Source organism: Phaseolus vulgaris, chromosome 1 (genome assembly GCF_000499845.2).
Source record: "Phaseolus vulgaris cultivar G19833 chromosome 1, P. vulgaris v2.0, whole genome shotgun sequence".
NCBI classification, from domain to species: Eukaryota; Viridiplantae; Streptophyta; class Magnoliopsida; order Fabales; family Fabaceae; genus Phaseolus; species Phaseolus vulgaris.
Genome location: NC_023759.2, coordinates 11,029,150 through 11,045,333, shown reverse-complemented (window position 1 = coordinate 11,045,333; position 16,184 = coordinate 11,029,150). Strand labels below are relative to the sequence as shown.

Genomic DNA, 16,184 nt, shown 5'->3' with positions numbered 1-16,184 from the left:
ACATGGATTTGGATTCTTCAAAGACTTTTACCACACTTGATTCAACAATTATATTTATTAAAATTTTGTAGCAGAAGCATAAGTATGATCAGAACAACAATATCACTCTGTAGATTCAAATAAGAAACAATTATTAAAAAACAAATGATTTACTGACTGTTGCTTATAACATTGACCAAGAAAAAAAAGTAGACCTTTGGAAAGTGTTTGACCTTGGCTTTTATTTATAGTAATTGCAAAGCAAAAGGATGCTAGGAATTATCTTCTTTGAAACTTGAAAGGCAATCCTGAATATGAAGTAATCAGTCCTTCTTGGAATGAATATTTTATGACCAATGTTTTTGCCTGTAATCATTATACCACCAATAACATTCTTCCCTAACTCTTTAACTTGTAATCTTGTGCCATTACATAGTCCATTAGCTTGATCAATATTTTTAAAAGCATTCTTGGGACACCAGTTGAGTTTTAGGCAATGATTAGGAATCCTGAGCATCTAAATGTCTTCATGTTCATCGGATTGGCAAGGTATGTCTAAACTTAAGTAAGTAACTTATTCTCTAAGCATTAAACATATGATAAATTCATTGACTTGATCTACACATTCAGTTGTCAGACTAAGTATTGCACCGTCATAAATAAAGTTAGCATTGCTCATATTATCCAAGAATTTAGGATACACAAATTCAACTAAGCTAAGTAAAGGTGAATCACTGTGTTCGATTAAGAGATGTTTGGGTGTTTCAATTATGCGTTCACCCATTTCATTTAAGTTCATATTTCCATCACCAATCTTTAAAATCCAATCAACAAATTATTTGATATCTCCAACACTTTCAAATGATCCCTGACTTATTAATTTCACATTCTCTAGAAGTTCCAAAACTTTGCAGTATTTTCATAATTGAGAAAAGTTTATTGTTGCCTTTAAAATGTCGTATCTTGAACCCTTCGTGTCAACAAACAAAATTTGCCTAAAAACACTTCCTAATACAACAATTTTACCATCAAAAAGCTTGTTACTGTTCTCTTCATCTACAATCTATAATAATAATATCATTAAATAATTATAATAAAAATACTATAAATTGTATATATTAATTTTAATTATCATTTTTTAGAATGATTTGATATAATGTAATGTGTAGATTTTGGAACCTATTAAATAAATTTCACGTGTAAACAAATCATTACATATTAGTTATAATAAATAATTCAATAATTTTTAAATATAAATAATTCAAATTTAAAAAAAATAAATTCTTAATTAGTAAGTGGAAGTCATTATTAACAATGTTTCCTGCTGCAAGCATCTTTATTTTAAAAGTAATGAGTTTTTATATTTTTTATGTAGAGTTTGTAAAAGTAGCATTCATTTTAATTTATAATTTTATTTGTACATTTGTTAACATGTTTTAAGAAATACTTTGTTAAATTAGTCATAGTTGCAATATTTTGTATTAATGTGAGCTTGTTTAAAAAAATGGATTTAAATGATAAACAGGAAACAATACCAAATAAAATATTCTATAAACCACACAGATTTAATTCTTTTCATTTTTATTACTAATTAACTTTTTTAAAAAATCAGAAAAATATTTATGGCTATATGCATATCTGTTTGGATTTGTGCAATACACAATGTTTGGAATTCTTCCCCATTTTTACTCTAATAATTATTGTTTATTGAGTTTGTTCGCTATTTTTATAACAGTCTTCTTCGTTATATTTTTCAAGTTATTTCTCTTAGTGAGCTTGAGAGAAGAGAATGACATTAAATAATAAAATAATATTAAATAATGAAATAACCTTAAATTACATTAAATAAAATTGTAGAAGAAAACACACAGAAAGTACATATAAGGACATAAATCAATGACATGACAATAAATTTAAATTCACTTTATTTTTAAAAAATTAATAAAAGAGTAGTGATTATAATAATGAAAATGTGACACTTATAATGAAAACGGGACACTTATCAATTTTTTCCTAAGTTTATTAAGCCTTTTCAAGTACTAATGATTTAGTGCAATACAATTACGAAATTTAAAGTATGGAAAAACTATATTTTTTATATGTCGTGTTAAGTTCAGTTATTCATTTATAATTACAATTTTATTCCATTGTATTCCATTTTATTAAATGTTCATAAATGAAAAAAAATGTATTTTTGTTCTCATTTAATTCTAATGTTATTCCCCTTTAATATGTAATTTGTATTTTTTTAATTTATTAACCCAAATTTAGTATGAATGTTTAGGGTTCAAAATTTTAATGGAGGAAACAAATTAAAATTATAAATAAATTCACAACACTTTTAAAATTAAATTAAAATAGAAATAACAAAATACCACTTACATATTAAATGAAAATTATATTAAATTTAATTTAAATTTCCATTCTACATCACTTTTGAATTTTACATTTGAATGAAAAAAATCCTAAAAGAAACAAAGCTAGTCCTATCAACAACCGAAAGTGTCTTACCTCGATGCTTGAACATATGATGGATTGAGTTTGCCAAACATGAAAATGAAGAAAAATCTATCATAGTACTAGTGGCTGCACCAGAATAGCAGATCCCAAATGATGTAGATTTTGAATTTAAAGATCGAGATGCTATTAGGGTTTGAGAGAAGAACGGGATGAGAGAGAAAATAAAAGTGAGTTTGAAAACGTGCTACGTGGCACGTTTTGGTTGGTCTAGGTGTATTGTGCTGATTGGTGGAAGTTTTTCTACTTTTGGTATTAAATGTTTTTTATTTTTTTCAAAATTTTGTGGAGACTCTCCACAAAATTATGACTGTTTTTTTAAAGTCTGTTATAAATTGTTTCTTATATAAAGAGAGACACATCTCACTTGAAAAGAATGTTGAGCAATCAAGTTTTAAACAGAGATTAAAAGTTTTCAGTGAGGTGAAAAGGATTTGCACGTGTTCTTGAAAGAGTTTCCAAAAGAAATCAAAGTGTGCTTGTTCTTGTGTGCCCTAAGCTTGGTGGAGGTGATGTCACTAGTGTGCTGCAAATCGGTTCTACTGGTTTCTTCAGTTTCCTGCATTCTCTTTCCAGGTGTATTCGATTCCATCATTCTTGTCTCTATAACAATGTTTGTAAGACACTTCTTGATAGTGTTTCTTGAAGTGTTGATAGTGCTGAAATTGTATTTTTCGTCTTGGTGTACCTTGTTCTTGTAGGGTTCAAGAAACTTAAGGTTGTGTAATTTTTTTGTACTGTTTTTAGTGGATTTAACCTTGGGTAAGGTGAGACTGAATGTAACTCTATTGAGTGAAATAGTATAAACGTGGGGTGTTCAATCTTTCTTAATCTCTGCACTTATTTACGGTTTCTTGTGTTAATTTGCCAGAAAATAAATTTGTTCAATTAAAATTGAATCTATTCTTTCTGGGTCTGTTCATAATGTTCTTTATATTCTGAAAACTTATCTAAATAACTTGTAGTTAACTGAGTGCCTGATTTGGTTGTATTAGAAGTAAATCTCTCTGTTGAAACAAAGCCAATTAAGCTCCACGTTCTATTCAAGTGTGTGGTTTAATATTCAAAGATTGTTTCTTGATTCAACTCTTACTTTTCATCTTTGCATATTAATGTGATACATTACTTGTTGCTTAATTCTCTTAATATCTGGAAAGCATATAACTGAAAAACTATCTTGATAAACTAAGCAGAAAAAATAAATATGTTCTTCCCAAGATAAATCAATTCTTTAGCTCTGTATTGTTAAAACCCGAATCTATTTGAAAATTTTATAAGCTCAATTCACCCCCCCTCTTGAACTTAGAGACTAATAAATCCAACAAGGGTCTCATTCAAAAACATCGAAGGATCAAGGATTCAAGGTTTAAAGAGATTCATGAGCTGAAAAAAAAAAAGTTGTAAGTTCATAAACCTAGATTAAGGAGAGGTTGAGCTTTAGAGTCATATTAGGTCATCAGACCAAGCCTCAAGGCTGAAGCCAAGAAACCTTTTTGAAGGAAATGATCAACACTAGGGATCCATGTTTTTTGTTCTTTAGCATCTCATTTTTGGGCTTCACAGTAAGATTTACACTGTGTTGCTAAACTTATTGATGTGATTCCAATAGCCACATAGAACAAGATTCTTGACACTTTGAGGAATCACCTTGAGCTGGAAAATGTAGAGGCACTTTCTTAGAAGTTGGATCATGGTTCTAAAATCAAGAACTCACCAATAACAAGTACCAAATCCCAAACTCATTTGGATGAACCAAATATTGTCAAATTGAATCAACAAAGGAGAATGAAAAGAAGAGACCGAACAGAATTGAATTAAAAACAAAAGTACCGAACAGAATTAAGAAGCAAACAGAAAATAGGTGCTGGAAAATTAAAGGAACCAAAACAAAAACAACTCAAAACTCAAGGCTACATGAACAAATTGAAGAAGAAGAAAGGAAGGAGAAGAGAATGCTCATGAAGATGGAGGAATGGTTGGATGATCACGCCACTAGAAGAATGGATGCTCCTAGATGAGTGTGCAAGCCGCCACTTGAGGAAACCATGGTCCTTCAAGATAAGACTAGAGTAGAAGCTCAAAAGCTCTCCAAATGCTCACTCCAATTTTGAGTATAGTTTCTTTAGATAAAATCAAATCTGAATTTTACAAAGGAAGCACCTCTATTTATAGCCTAAGGTGCTGAAAAATAGGTGGGAAATTTCAAATAAACTCATTTGAAATTCCCACCAAAAACAAGTCACATGGGAGGTGTGACCTTTTTCTACTATGACACCTCCCAAAAACTACACCTACACCACTCTCCTAAGTCACATGGACAATGTGACTTTATTTTACATTTTCACACACCTTTATTTAATAACCACACCTCCTAAAACTATACAAGAGTATTTCAAAGCTTGGCCTTGCCCCTCATGGGATGGAGTTGGGCTCTTTGGGCTTTGGCCTTCTTGGGCTTGGGCTTGGGCTTTGGGCTTGGGCCTCATCTTTATTTTATGTCTTCTTTTAATTTTGAGAAGACTAGAAGGAAGAACTTCAAATGTGAGGGTGGATGTCCTCTTCCTCCATTAATAAAAGCCTCCTTTATTTGATTCTCATCATACTCCTCGAGTTGAAGAGAATTCGTCCACGAATTCTGAATCCCTGCATATAACAAAGTCAGTTTAGTTTTACAATTAAAAGTGGAAGAAAAATGTAAACATGACTTAGCATTTGTAAATAATGGGATTTCAGAAAAGGAGGTTCTATAAATCGACCAAGTTGGAAAAATTTGTTTGGGAATGATGTGATGTTTTGGAAAAAGACCTCTTAAATGGTGACAACCATTAGGAGGTATGAACAAATCATCCCTAACATTTTTTAACCAAGATGGTGGTGAAATAGGAACCTTGGGTAATGAAAAAGATAAGGAAGGAAAACACCTTGGAGGTGAAAGGATAAGACCCATGTCAACTTGGCCTTCTTTGTCTTTTTCTTGTTTACTTGTGGTAGGTGGGTGAGTTAGGTCTTGTTTTACCTTGTTGATCTTTAAGATTTGCTTTTGTGGACAATGAAGAGCTATGTGCCCAAAACCTAAACATTTAAAACATTTGATATTTGAAGTTTTGGTAGGTGACTTAGGAGTAGAAAGATTTGTAGTAGAAACTTTGTTTGGAAACATGGTTTGTTTGGAAAAATTGGAAGGAGAAATTTTGTTTGCATCCTTCATAGAAGAGTTGTAGAAATCATCATCATGAGTATTTTTGAAAGTTTTGTTCAAAAGATATGATTCTACCTTGATGGCTTTGCGAAACACGCTCTTTAAAGAAGAATATTCTTTTAATTCTACAAAATCTCTAATATCTCTTTTCAAACCACGTACAAACCATTTAATCTTTGACTCTTCATTAGCATGCATATTCATTTTAGTCAAAGTTGTTTCAAAATCTTTAAAGTATTCATCTACCATCCTATGTCCTTGAGGAAGCCTTTGGAACTTCAACAAGTGTTCCTTCCTAGAAGGAGGAACAAACCTCGCGCGCATACACTCTTTCAAAGCATTCCAAGAAACCACGGGAGGTTTCTTGCGATATATAATGTCCATTACAATTTTATGCCACCATTCTTTGGCATAGCCCAAAAAGGATAAAGAAACTAATCTAAGTTTTTGGTCATCTTGGACCTTATACACATGAAAATAATGGTCAACCTTAGTCTCCCATTCTAAATACACATTAGGATCACTATCACCATTAAAACTAGGGACTTTTTTACAAGCAATGTTGAACACTTGGTGATATCTTTGGTCACGGTTATAGCTCTCTTCATGAGAATGATGGTGATGCCTCCTTCTTCTATGTTCTTCTTCACCAAGGACTGAAGCTTTGGAAGGAGAATGCTGTTTGTAAGATGCACCACTTGAATAGCCAGCCATTTTGCAAATAAAAAACAGCAAACACACAAAAACAGCAAACAAGTTAAGAAACAAAATTAGCAAAAACAGTGAGCTTGGCAATGAAACTGCCGAAGTGAAATGAGGCTGAAAAAAGAGATCACTCTCAAAGAAATAATGTTCTTGCACCAATCTGATCTTGAGGCCTTGGAATCCTCAAATGAAATATGTCAAAGCAAGCACACCAATCTCAAAAGCAACCACCACAAAACCAATGAAACAATAAAGACAAACAAGAAAAGGTATAAGCAAAGAAAGGTAATTGCAAAAGGAAAACTATATGTGAGACAAACTCAAAGAGTAAGAATGAAAGACAATCAAGAAAATAAAGAACTCAATGAGAAAAGTAGGCACACAAAAGAATACTTAAGGAAAAGTTCTAGAGTAGATGAAGAAAACAAAAAAATTAGCTACTGGAAATTTTTTTTTTTTAAAATGCAAACTGTGCTTGATATTCACCGATTTAACTGGAATGATGTACAGCGAACTGGATTATGAAATTTAAACCACAGAAACTTCAAGATGTTAACTCAAAAATGGCACTGGAATCAATTAAAAACAGTAAGCCAATTGAGAGAAATAAATTTTTCAAAATCGCTGCCAGATTACCGTATTTTTTTCGGCAGAAATGTACACTTTTTTTATTTTATTTATCATTTTTTTTGTACTTCGTATTTTTGAATGATTCTTTTTTCTATTCTTTTCTAACACTTTGAATATTTCAAATCCAGAATTTCAGAATTTTCCAGTAAGTAAATCAATTGCAATAAGGAAAAACAGTAAGCACTTTTTTCAGAAACAGAGGAATCCTAATAGGAATAAAAAACAGGATGATGAACTAGCAAAGACATAATAGAAAATGATGTATTGGAACTTGTATAGGTCTAGAATACAAGTATAAACTCAATTCTAAAAAGAAAATGCACAAAGGATCAACATCAATTCAGAAAATTATATGACACCAAAGCAAGAAACAATCAAAACAATAAAAGTACTACTAGAAGTAATGACATATATGGAATAACATGACTAAGACAAAACTTGACATGATTACAAAATTAAAAGACACATCACAAATTTTAACAACAAGTGAAAGGAAACTTAAGGTAAACTCTAGGAAGGATAATGCCATTCCAAAAGAGCAACCATACTCATAAGAATTATGAGTGCCATAAACCTTTTCACAAGCACTTGGTGTAAAAGAAAAACAGCAAGAATACTCAAGTAAAATTCTAAAACAGAAACTTAAATTGCAAGAAATTAAAGAGCTCTTGAAATAAAGTGCACACAACTCAACAATTAAACAAGAATGCACCTAAGACTCATGATACCACATGATGTGATTCCAATAGCCACATAGAACAAGATTCTTGACACTTTGAGGAATCACCTTGAGCTGGAAAATGTAGAGGCACTTTCTTAGAAGTTGGATCATGGTTCTAAAATCAAGAACTCACCAATAACAAGTACCAAATCCCAAACTCATTTGGATGAACCAAATATTGTCAAATTGAATCAACAAAGGAGAATGAAAAGAAGAGACCGAACAGAATTGAATTAAAAACAAAAGTACCGAACAGAATTAAGAAGCAAACAGAAAATAGGTGCTGGAAAATTAAAGGAACCAAAACAAAAACAACTCAAAACTCAAGGCTACATGAACAAATTGAAGAAGAAGAAAGGAAGGAGAAGAGAATGCTCATGAAGATGGAGGAATGGTTGGATGATCACGCCACTAGAAGAATGGATGCTCCTAGATGAGTGTGCAAGCCGCCACTTGAGGAAACCATGGTCCTTCAAGATAAGACTAGAGTAGAAGCTCAAAAGCTCTCCAAATGCTCACTCCAATTTTGAGTATAGTTTCTTTAGATAAAATCAAATCTGAATTTTACAAAGGAAGCACCTCTATTTATAGCCTAAGGTGCTGAAAAATAGGTGGGAAATTTCAAATAAACTCATTTGAAATTCCCACCAAAAACAAGTCACATGGGAGGTGTGACCTTTTTCTACTATGACACCTCCCAAAAACTACACCTACACCACTCTCCTAAGTCACATGGACAATGTGACTTTATTTTACATTTTCACACACCTTTATTTAATAACCACACCTCCTAAAACTATACAAGAGTATTTCAAAGCTTGGCCTTGCCCCTCATGGGATGGAGTTGGGCTCTTTGGGCTTTGGCCTTCTTGGGCTTGGGCTTGGGCTTTGGGCTTGGGCCTCATCTTTATTTTATGTCTTCTTTTAATTTTGAGAAGACTAGAAGGAAGAACTTCAAATGTGAGGGTGGATGTCCTCTTCCTCCATTAATAAAAGCCTCCTTTATTTGATTCTCATCACTTATCCTTTTGGGATTGAAAAGTAATGTGATATTTCTTATGTTATTGTTGTTTATGAATACATGTTTTTATTGGACATTCAATTCCTTTGGGTTTGATAATATGTTTAATGCTTAATGGTGACAAACGACCATTAATGCCCTTGTAGCATGAATGAGGCCAGAAGGGGAGTTCATGTATCTTAACCCTATCAAATAAGTCATATATCTCAATGGTCGCAGAGTGTGGAGCTAAGAATATGGTGAAAATTTCCATCTAAATGCATAAATAAGCTATCATGATGGAAGGAATTGATTGTGATAATTTATGTTTCTAGATAACCTCGTGCGAGGAATCAATTTGGTTTGGCTGTAAGGAACAGGAAACTTGAACAAACATGATAGTTATAATAACAATAATGAAAGAGAATCACAAAGTTCTTTCAATACCAATATTTGTGCTATATTGATTGTCCTTTACTTCATTCTTTTGTCAAAGCTTTATCCCTCGCTAAATATTATTGTAGGATTTGTATAGTTGGTTATCAAAAATATGTGAAACCAATCTCTATCTTTATTTAACTTCATCTTGAAAGATATTTCTATTGTGTAAACATTAATTCCTTGTGGATACAAAAATCCTCAGTTGTACTACAATTGACTCGGTTTATTTGCTGAGAAAAAGATTTTAAATCTGCATATATACCCCAAGTCAATGTAACCTAGGTGCTAGGCATATATATGTCTCAGTTTTCTAAGAATTCGAGTCCCTACAATAAATTTTTCTGGATTTGATTTCTTGAACTAATTTAGCCAAAGAAAAACCCATAAGAAAATGGAATTATAACAGTTGCACCTAATGATTGTGGGTCCCAAATCTTCCTAAAACATGTTCATTTTAAGAAATATTTCAAAAATAAATTCCAATACTTTTAAACTTTAGAAAACTTAAAAAGCTAAACACAAACTCAAAGCAAACAAAAGCAAGACAAAAACTACATCAACCAAGTATCAAAGTCATTCCCTTTTTTGAAGAAATTTTTTGCCAACAATAGAAGTTATGGATACAATTGCTTGATTAATGGATTAAACTTTGAAACATAGAAAATAACAAGTCTTAACACGTCTACTATGATTCGGCCAATGAAAGCAACTAAAAAAACACAAAGAATCACATTCAAATAGAAATGTGTTTCATACTCATTTTGGAAGAATACTTACTTGTAATGTGATGAACACCTTCTTTGAATGGGTTTATCTTTATTGAAGCATCTTCAAGCAATAACTTCTGCTTGCTCTCCTTCTATATCCACTTCAAAATAGTGAAGGAACTTAGAAATCAAAATAGCATAAGGATAATGAAAGTCACATAACCTCATGGCTTTTTGCATATGCTCTTTGATAGTGTGAATCCAGTTGATCTTCACTTTATTCATGATGCAGCAAATCATGAGAAGATCTTCTTCAGAAAAAGTTGAATGGTTGCTCCCCCTAGGTGTGAGAATCCATGAAACTGTGAAGGCCACAAGCCTTTCATCAAGCTTCAACTCTCCAACAGAAAAATTCCTCACTTTGGAATGGGGATTCTTGAGACAACTTTTGTAAAACTGGATTTTGTTGAAATCTTCCACAACTTCAAGGTTTCCCCTATAGTCTAGAAGACTTCAGCTCGGTCACAACAAACCATACCTCATTTGTAATAATCATATCCACACCTTTGACATGAGAAACAACTGAGTCACCATTAAAACTAAGGTTAATGTAGAATACCTTTACAAGATCAGGATACATGTTCCCTGTGAGTTCCAGAAATATTTTCAGCTTTTGTTCTTTGAGGACAGTCCTTACAGAATCTAACTTCTGTTGTTTCATCCAAGAGAAGGAAATAAATTTTGGAGTATTCACATTCTTTCTACTAGACTCTAGTAGGTACTTGTTGATGAGATTGGTATCCCCTGCAAACCAACCTTCAAGCTTTCCAGAGCTTTTGACACCCCTGGACTTCATTCTTTTTGCAGATGGAGGAGATCCAGCCATTGCTTAAATCAGAAATAGTTTCTTCAAAGAAAACTTTTGAAGAAGGATAAAAATAACAGTTCTAGTTTAACCGATTATTTGTGAGTGGAAACAACAGCTGAATGCATTGGGTTTTATAACAGAGAATCCCTAGTCAAAGCTGATTGTATTCAACATAAAAACGAATCAAATCTGAACAATAAAGCTGACATGGTCAGTCAAATCACAAAGTACAGATTCACATGTGATATTTGACCAAGCATTTAAGACAAATTTGATTTTCAAGATAGGTAGAAATCTGATCTATTAAAAGCTAATGTACCAGAGTTAAACTGTATTCAAACATCAATTAAAACAAGTTTGACCATACACATCACTAGGTTTAACAGAATCACAAATCCCAAAATTAAAAATCAAAAAACAGATTCATTCAGAGCTTATCTGATAGAAATAATCGGTTGTGTTAAGGAAACAATCGGTTAAATTTCTGTTTTGAAAAAAAATTGTTTTAAACCAAAACCACATGTTGCATGTAATTATTAGGTTTTCAAATAACTGCAAGCTATAAAACATATGGAGAGAAGATAGAGCACATAGAAATCATTCATAGAAACATAGAGAAGCATATTGAATAGAATTTTGTACATTGATAGCTCTTAACAAAGAATGAGAGTTTAGTCCCTAGATTACTGGTTTTCTAATTACAGAAGTTCAAGGAAACCATCACAAGACTCTAATATGTTGACTAGTACAGAACATCCAGTCCTTGCTGAATCTTTCATGACAAGTACAGATCATCCAGTCCTTGCTGAACCTTTCAAAAGAAATCAGAAATCTGCAAAATAGAACTTTGTCAAATCTTAAGATTTGATCCCTTGAAGAATTTGGGACCTTCAGTGTTAGATTTATTTTTTTGTATTGACAATACATCTTGGAATCCACTTATAGATGTCTTTAGGTACAAGAGATTTACGAAACCTGAAATACCTGACAGAATGACCTTTTTTCATGCAATAGAAGCAAGTAACAACCGGTTGAAACAATATTTTAACCGATTGTTTTTCTGGAAAATTTAAAAAAGGTTTTGCAATTTTTTTTTTCTTTGCTTTGAGGATAAAATCCCAAACCTGCTTTTCCAAAACCACATTTTTGTTGTGAGGCTAAAACATTTTCAAAGTTGGACTTTCCAGTTGTAAACTTGTCCAAGGTTTTCAAAAGATAGCAAATCTTTTTTTCAAAAAGTTCACAATTTTCACAACTCATTTTCTCACAACTGCAAGAAGAATTCTTGTAGATTAAATCTAGATGTTCTAAATCTTCATTGGTTTTGTACAACTCTTTCTCAAGATCCTTAACTTTATTTTCTAACCAGTTATTTAATCCTTTCAATCAGTTGAGAGAAAGGGTCAATCGGTTGGCTTCATCATGAGTTTCATAAAAAGCATTAAGCAATTGATCATAGGTGGTACCTTTACTTGTTGAAGTAGAATCCACACTACTTGTTACAGATGCTAGAAGACAAAGATTAGCTTCCTCATCATCTGAAGAGCTTGAGGATGAGACATCATTGTCATCCCATGCTATATAAGCTTTCTTTGCTTTTCCCTTTTTCTCCCTTTTGAAGTCTCCCTTTTCTTTGACTTCATTATTTGGGCATTCAGACTTAATATGTCCCTGTTCACCACAACCATAACAAGTATACTTATTAGAATTGAATTCACTAGGTTTCTTTGAATCATACCTTTTAGAAGCTTGTTTCTTTCTCAAGAATTTGCTGAATTTTCATGATAACAAACTTATATTTTCCTCTTCACTTTCACTGGAAACATGTTGTTGTTTGCTAGCTTTGAGTGCTATGATCTTTTTATGCTTGTCTTCACTCTCTTGAACAACAACCCTTTGAATCTCAATTTCATGCTCTCTTAGTTTGCCGAAAAGAGATGCCACAATCATTGAAGTGAGATCCTTTGATTCTGAAATGGCAGTAACCTTTGGTTGCCATGTTCTATCAAGACAGTTTAGTACCTTAATGTTGAGTTCTTCTTGATCAAACTTCTTACCAAGACTCATAAGGTGATTCACAATGTTAGAGAACCTCTTTTGCACATCACATATTGATTCTCCCTTCTCCATTCTGAAGAGTTCACACTCTTGGATCAGAGCATGCTTCCTAACTCTCTTTACATCATTTGTGCCTTCATGTGTGACCTCCAAGATGTCCCACATTTCTTTGGCTGAGCTACATTGTGAAACCCTGAAAAACTCATCACAACTTAGAGTAGATGTTATAATATTTTTAGCTATCCAATCAAACTTAACTTTCTTACATTCTGCCTTTGTCTATTCAGATGAAGGTTTATCAACTAAAACATCATCTCTCTTAACTTGAGGTACAAAAGGACCATTTTCAATTGACTCACAAATGCCTTTGTTAGTTGAATGTATAAAAATCTTCATTGTAACTTTCCAAAATTGGTAATTAACTCCACAAAACAAAGGTGGCTTGTTTATTGAGGCTCCTTCCCCAAAGGGCATTTTATCATCCATCAAAAGATTTTAAAAAACCAGAAATAAAAAACTTGAGTAACTTTCAAGAACCTTGCTCTTGATGCCAATTTTTAGGTTTGATGGCTACAACAAGAGGGGGGTGAATTGTTTTCAAACTATTTTCACAAAAACTTTGCTTAGAATGAAGCTCTAACAAACAACTCAGAAAAGCAATTCAGAAAACTAATTCAATAGTCAAACAGAAACTGGAATCAGAATATCAATCGGTTAAAATTGCGATTTAATTGGTTGTTTATGATAGCGGAAAATACAAACAATTTAATAAGAGATTAGATAGAGAGAATCACACACAGAGATTATACTGGTTCACTCAATCACAGAGCTACATCCAGTCCTCAGTCAAACCACTGAGTTTTCACTATGCAACCAATCACATATTACATAAACACCACACACAAAGAGGTGACTTTGAATCCCACAAAGCCTACTCACCCTCTTTGCACACAACACACACCTCAAGCCAGAATCCCACTGACTTTACAGGATTTTACAAAGTTATACAGAATGTTATATGAACAATTACAAGAACTTGAACAGGATTAGAAAACACCTGGTAAAACACAATACACCAGCACCCTATAGATCATTTCTTTGAAAGACAACAAAGCACAAAGCAATCTTGCTAGAAACTTGGTAGAAACCTTTTCACAAACAGTTTTGTAATCTCTCAAATCAATCTCAACTCAGAGTATCAAAAGTTTTATGGTTTCATTAATCATCAATCTTTTAAACGTTTGAATCAAAAACATATTTATAATACTTGAAATGCTAACATTGAAGCAAATCTAAACAACCAAATCAGTTGAAACAGATTTTCAAAAAGCTGTTACAAGGACATACATTTAATCGATTAAAACCACGATTTAACTGGTTGAATGCTCTTGTCAGTTATAAAACAATTTTAAAACCTTCTTTGCCAGCTAAGTTACAAACAACCCATTATTCCGAAACTTTAATCGGTTGTTTTTTTCCTTTGCATGGAAAAACACTTTAATCTTTAAAACTAATTGAAATGAGCTTTGTCTGAGAATCAAAACTGATCTTTAGAAAGATTCTAAACCCCAAACCAAAACCTAAACCTAAAACATCACACAGCTTTAGGCTTCATTTGGATTTGACACATCAAAGCTTCCCATCTTCAACAGAAAAGAATGAAGAAAAAAGAGAGAAAAATAAAAGGATCGAAAATAAAGAGAGAAGTGCTCCCATAATGAATATACCCTATCCTCATTCTCATTCAAGAAAAGATAAGGAGAGGCAATTTGCAAGATTTCAAGATATTTTAAAAGGCTACAAATTACTATTCAATTTGCATAAGCCTTAGAGAAAATGGGCACATATGCAAAATTTATGAAGGATTTGCTGACAAAGAAAAGAAGACTGATAGAGGAAGAGACTATAGAGTTGGAGGTTGGTTGTCGTGATATCATTTAGAAATCTTTACCCTTAAAATCCAATGATCCAAGAAGTTTCAATATCTCTGTAAGTATAGATGCTTTGTCTGTGGAGAAGTCTTTATTGGATTTGGGGGCTAGCATCAACTTAATGCCTTTAGCTATGATGAAAATGATAGGTGATTTGGAGGTTAAACCCACCAAGATGACACTACAGTTAGTTGATGGATCAATTAAGTATCTGTATGGTGTGGTTGAAGACGTCCTTGCCAAGGTGGACAAATTCATGTTTCATGTGGATTTTTTTGTGATGGACACAGAAGAAGACAAGGAGGTTCCCTTTATACTTGTCACACCTTTCTCAAAAATTGCTACAATTATTATTTATGTTGATAATGGAATGCTTAAAGTGAGAGCTCAAGATGATGAGGTGAATTTCAATTTTTTTGAGGTTTTGCAACCTTCCAACAAAGGGAAAGTGATGGAGGACCATCCAAGCCATCATATACAAGAATAAAGAAGGAAGAATTATTTGTATAAATGGTAGAATAGTCATGTATATGACCTGTATTTTGCACTACTTTCAAGAGTACTTTGTAAATAAATCAAAGACACTCCAGAAACCCTCACTTGTCACACAAGTAAGGTTTTCTAGAGAATCTTAAGAGGACCTACATGGAATCTCCTTAAGCCACTAAACGTCACTATAGTTAAGCTTGCTTAACTAGAGTTATGGTAGCTTAAAGAGCAAGGTAGCTTCATCCTCTTCATCTATAAATAACTCAAATGAACACCATGTACTCATATTTGTCATTATTGAATGAAGTATTCAGATTTTGAAACTCATTCCCTCCCAAATCTTCCTTGCTAGAGAGCCTTATTGGCCTAGTAAAACCTTAAGAAAGTTGGCCACAACTCTTTCTTCTTCATTATACCTCAAACCCGTTCCAAACCTCACCTTTTCCTTTCCTTTTCGATGCACATATTTAATCATTTTTGTTGTAACTCCATCTTTTCATCCAACCCCAAGCTTGGATTGCATTAGGTGGATCAGAGCACACCAAAGATCCAGCCAAGCTAAGTCAATTTTCACCAAATTTTTTTTGCCCAACTTTGTTTCTTCACGGTTTCATCACTATTCTTGATTGTTTGTCATAGTTCTTTGTTCTCTACCATTTATGTTTCCACTACTTATCTATTGTTTCCACCGATTAAAAACCATTTTTCGTCGTTTATATTGAATGAAACATTTAATTCTTTTGAAGTTTACTCTCGCTTCTTTTACTACAATTCCCCCATAAAATTGTTTTCACCAAATTCTCTTACTTTGAAAATTTTTGGGACTCACTCTAGTCGATTTCTTTCAAACAAGTGTGAAAAGTTTCTTACAATCAACCATGAGTGGCCCATTTCATCAGTCTGGTGTTCATGGCATTATAAATGCTTAAACTCAACATG

General features: G+C 32.7%; 1 protein-coding gene across 1 annotated transcript; it reads left to right on the top strand.

Moving 5' to 3' along the window:
- Nucleotides 1-14,661: 14,661 nt before the first annotated feature.
- On the top strand, nt 14,662-15,243 carry LOC137815523 (uncharacterized). Its single transcript, XM_068618638.1, has 2 exons — nt 14,662-14,742; nt 14,845-15,243. Exons 1-2 carry the CDS (start codon nt 14,662-14,664, stop codon nt 15,241-15,243), a joined length of 480 nt encoding a protein of 159 aa, XP_068474739.1.
- Nucleotides 15,244-16,184: the final 941 nt, after the last annotated feature.

Bases quoted from the DNA above. Each gene is read 5' to 3' on its own strand.
- LOC137815523 (XM_068618638.1), top strand. From the start codon at position 14,662: ATGGGCACATATGCAAAATTTATGAAGGATTTGCTGACAAAGAAAAGA. The intron at 14,743-14,844 runs GTTGGTTGTCGT...TCTGTGGAGAAG, and splicing joins AAGAGACTATAGAGTTGGAG to TCTTTATTGGATTTGGGGGC.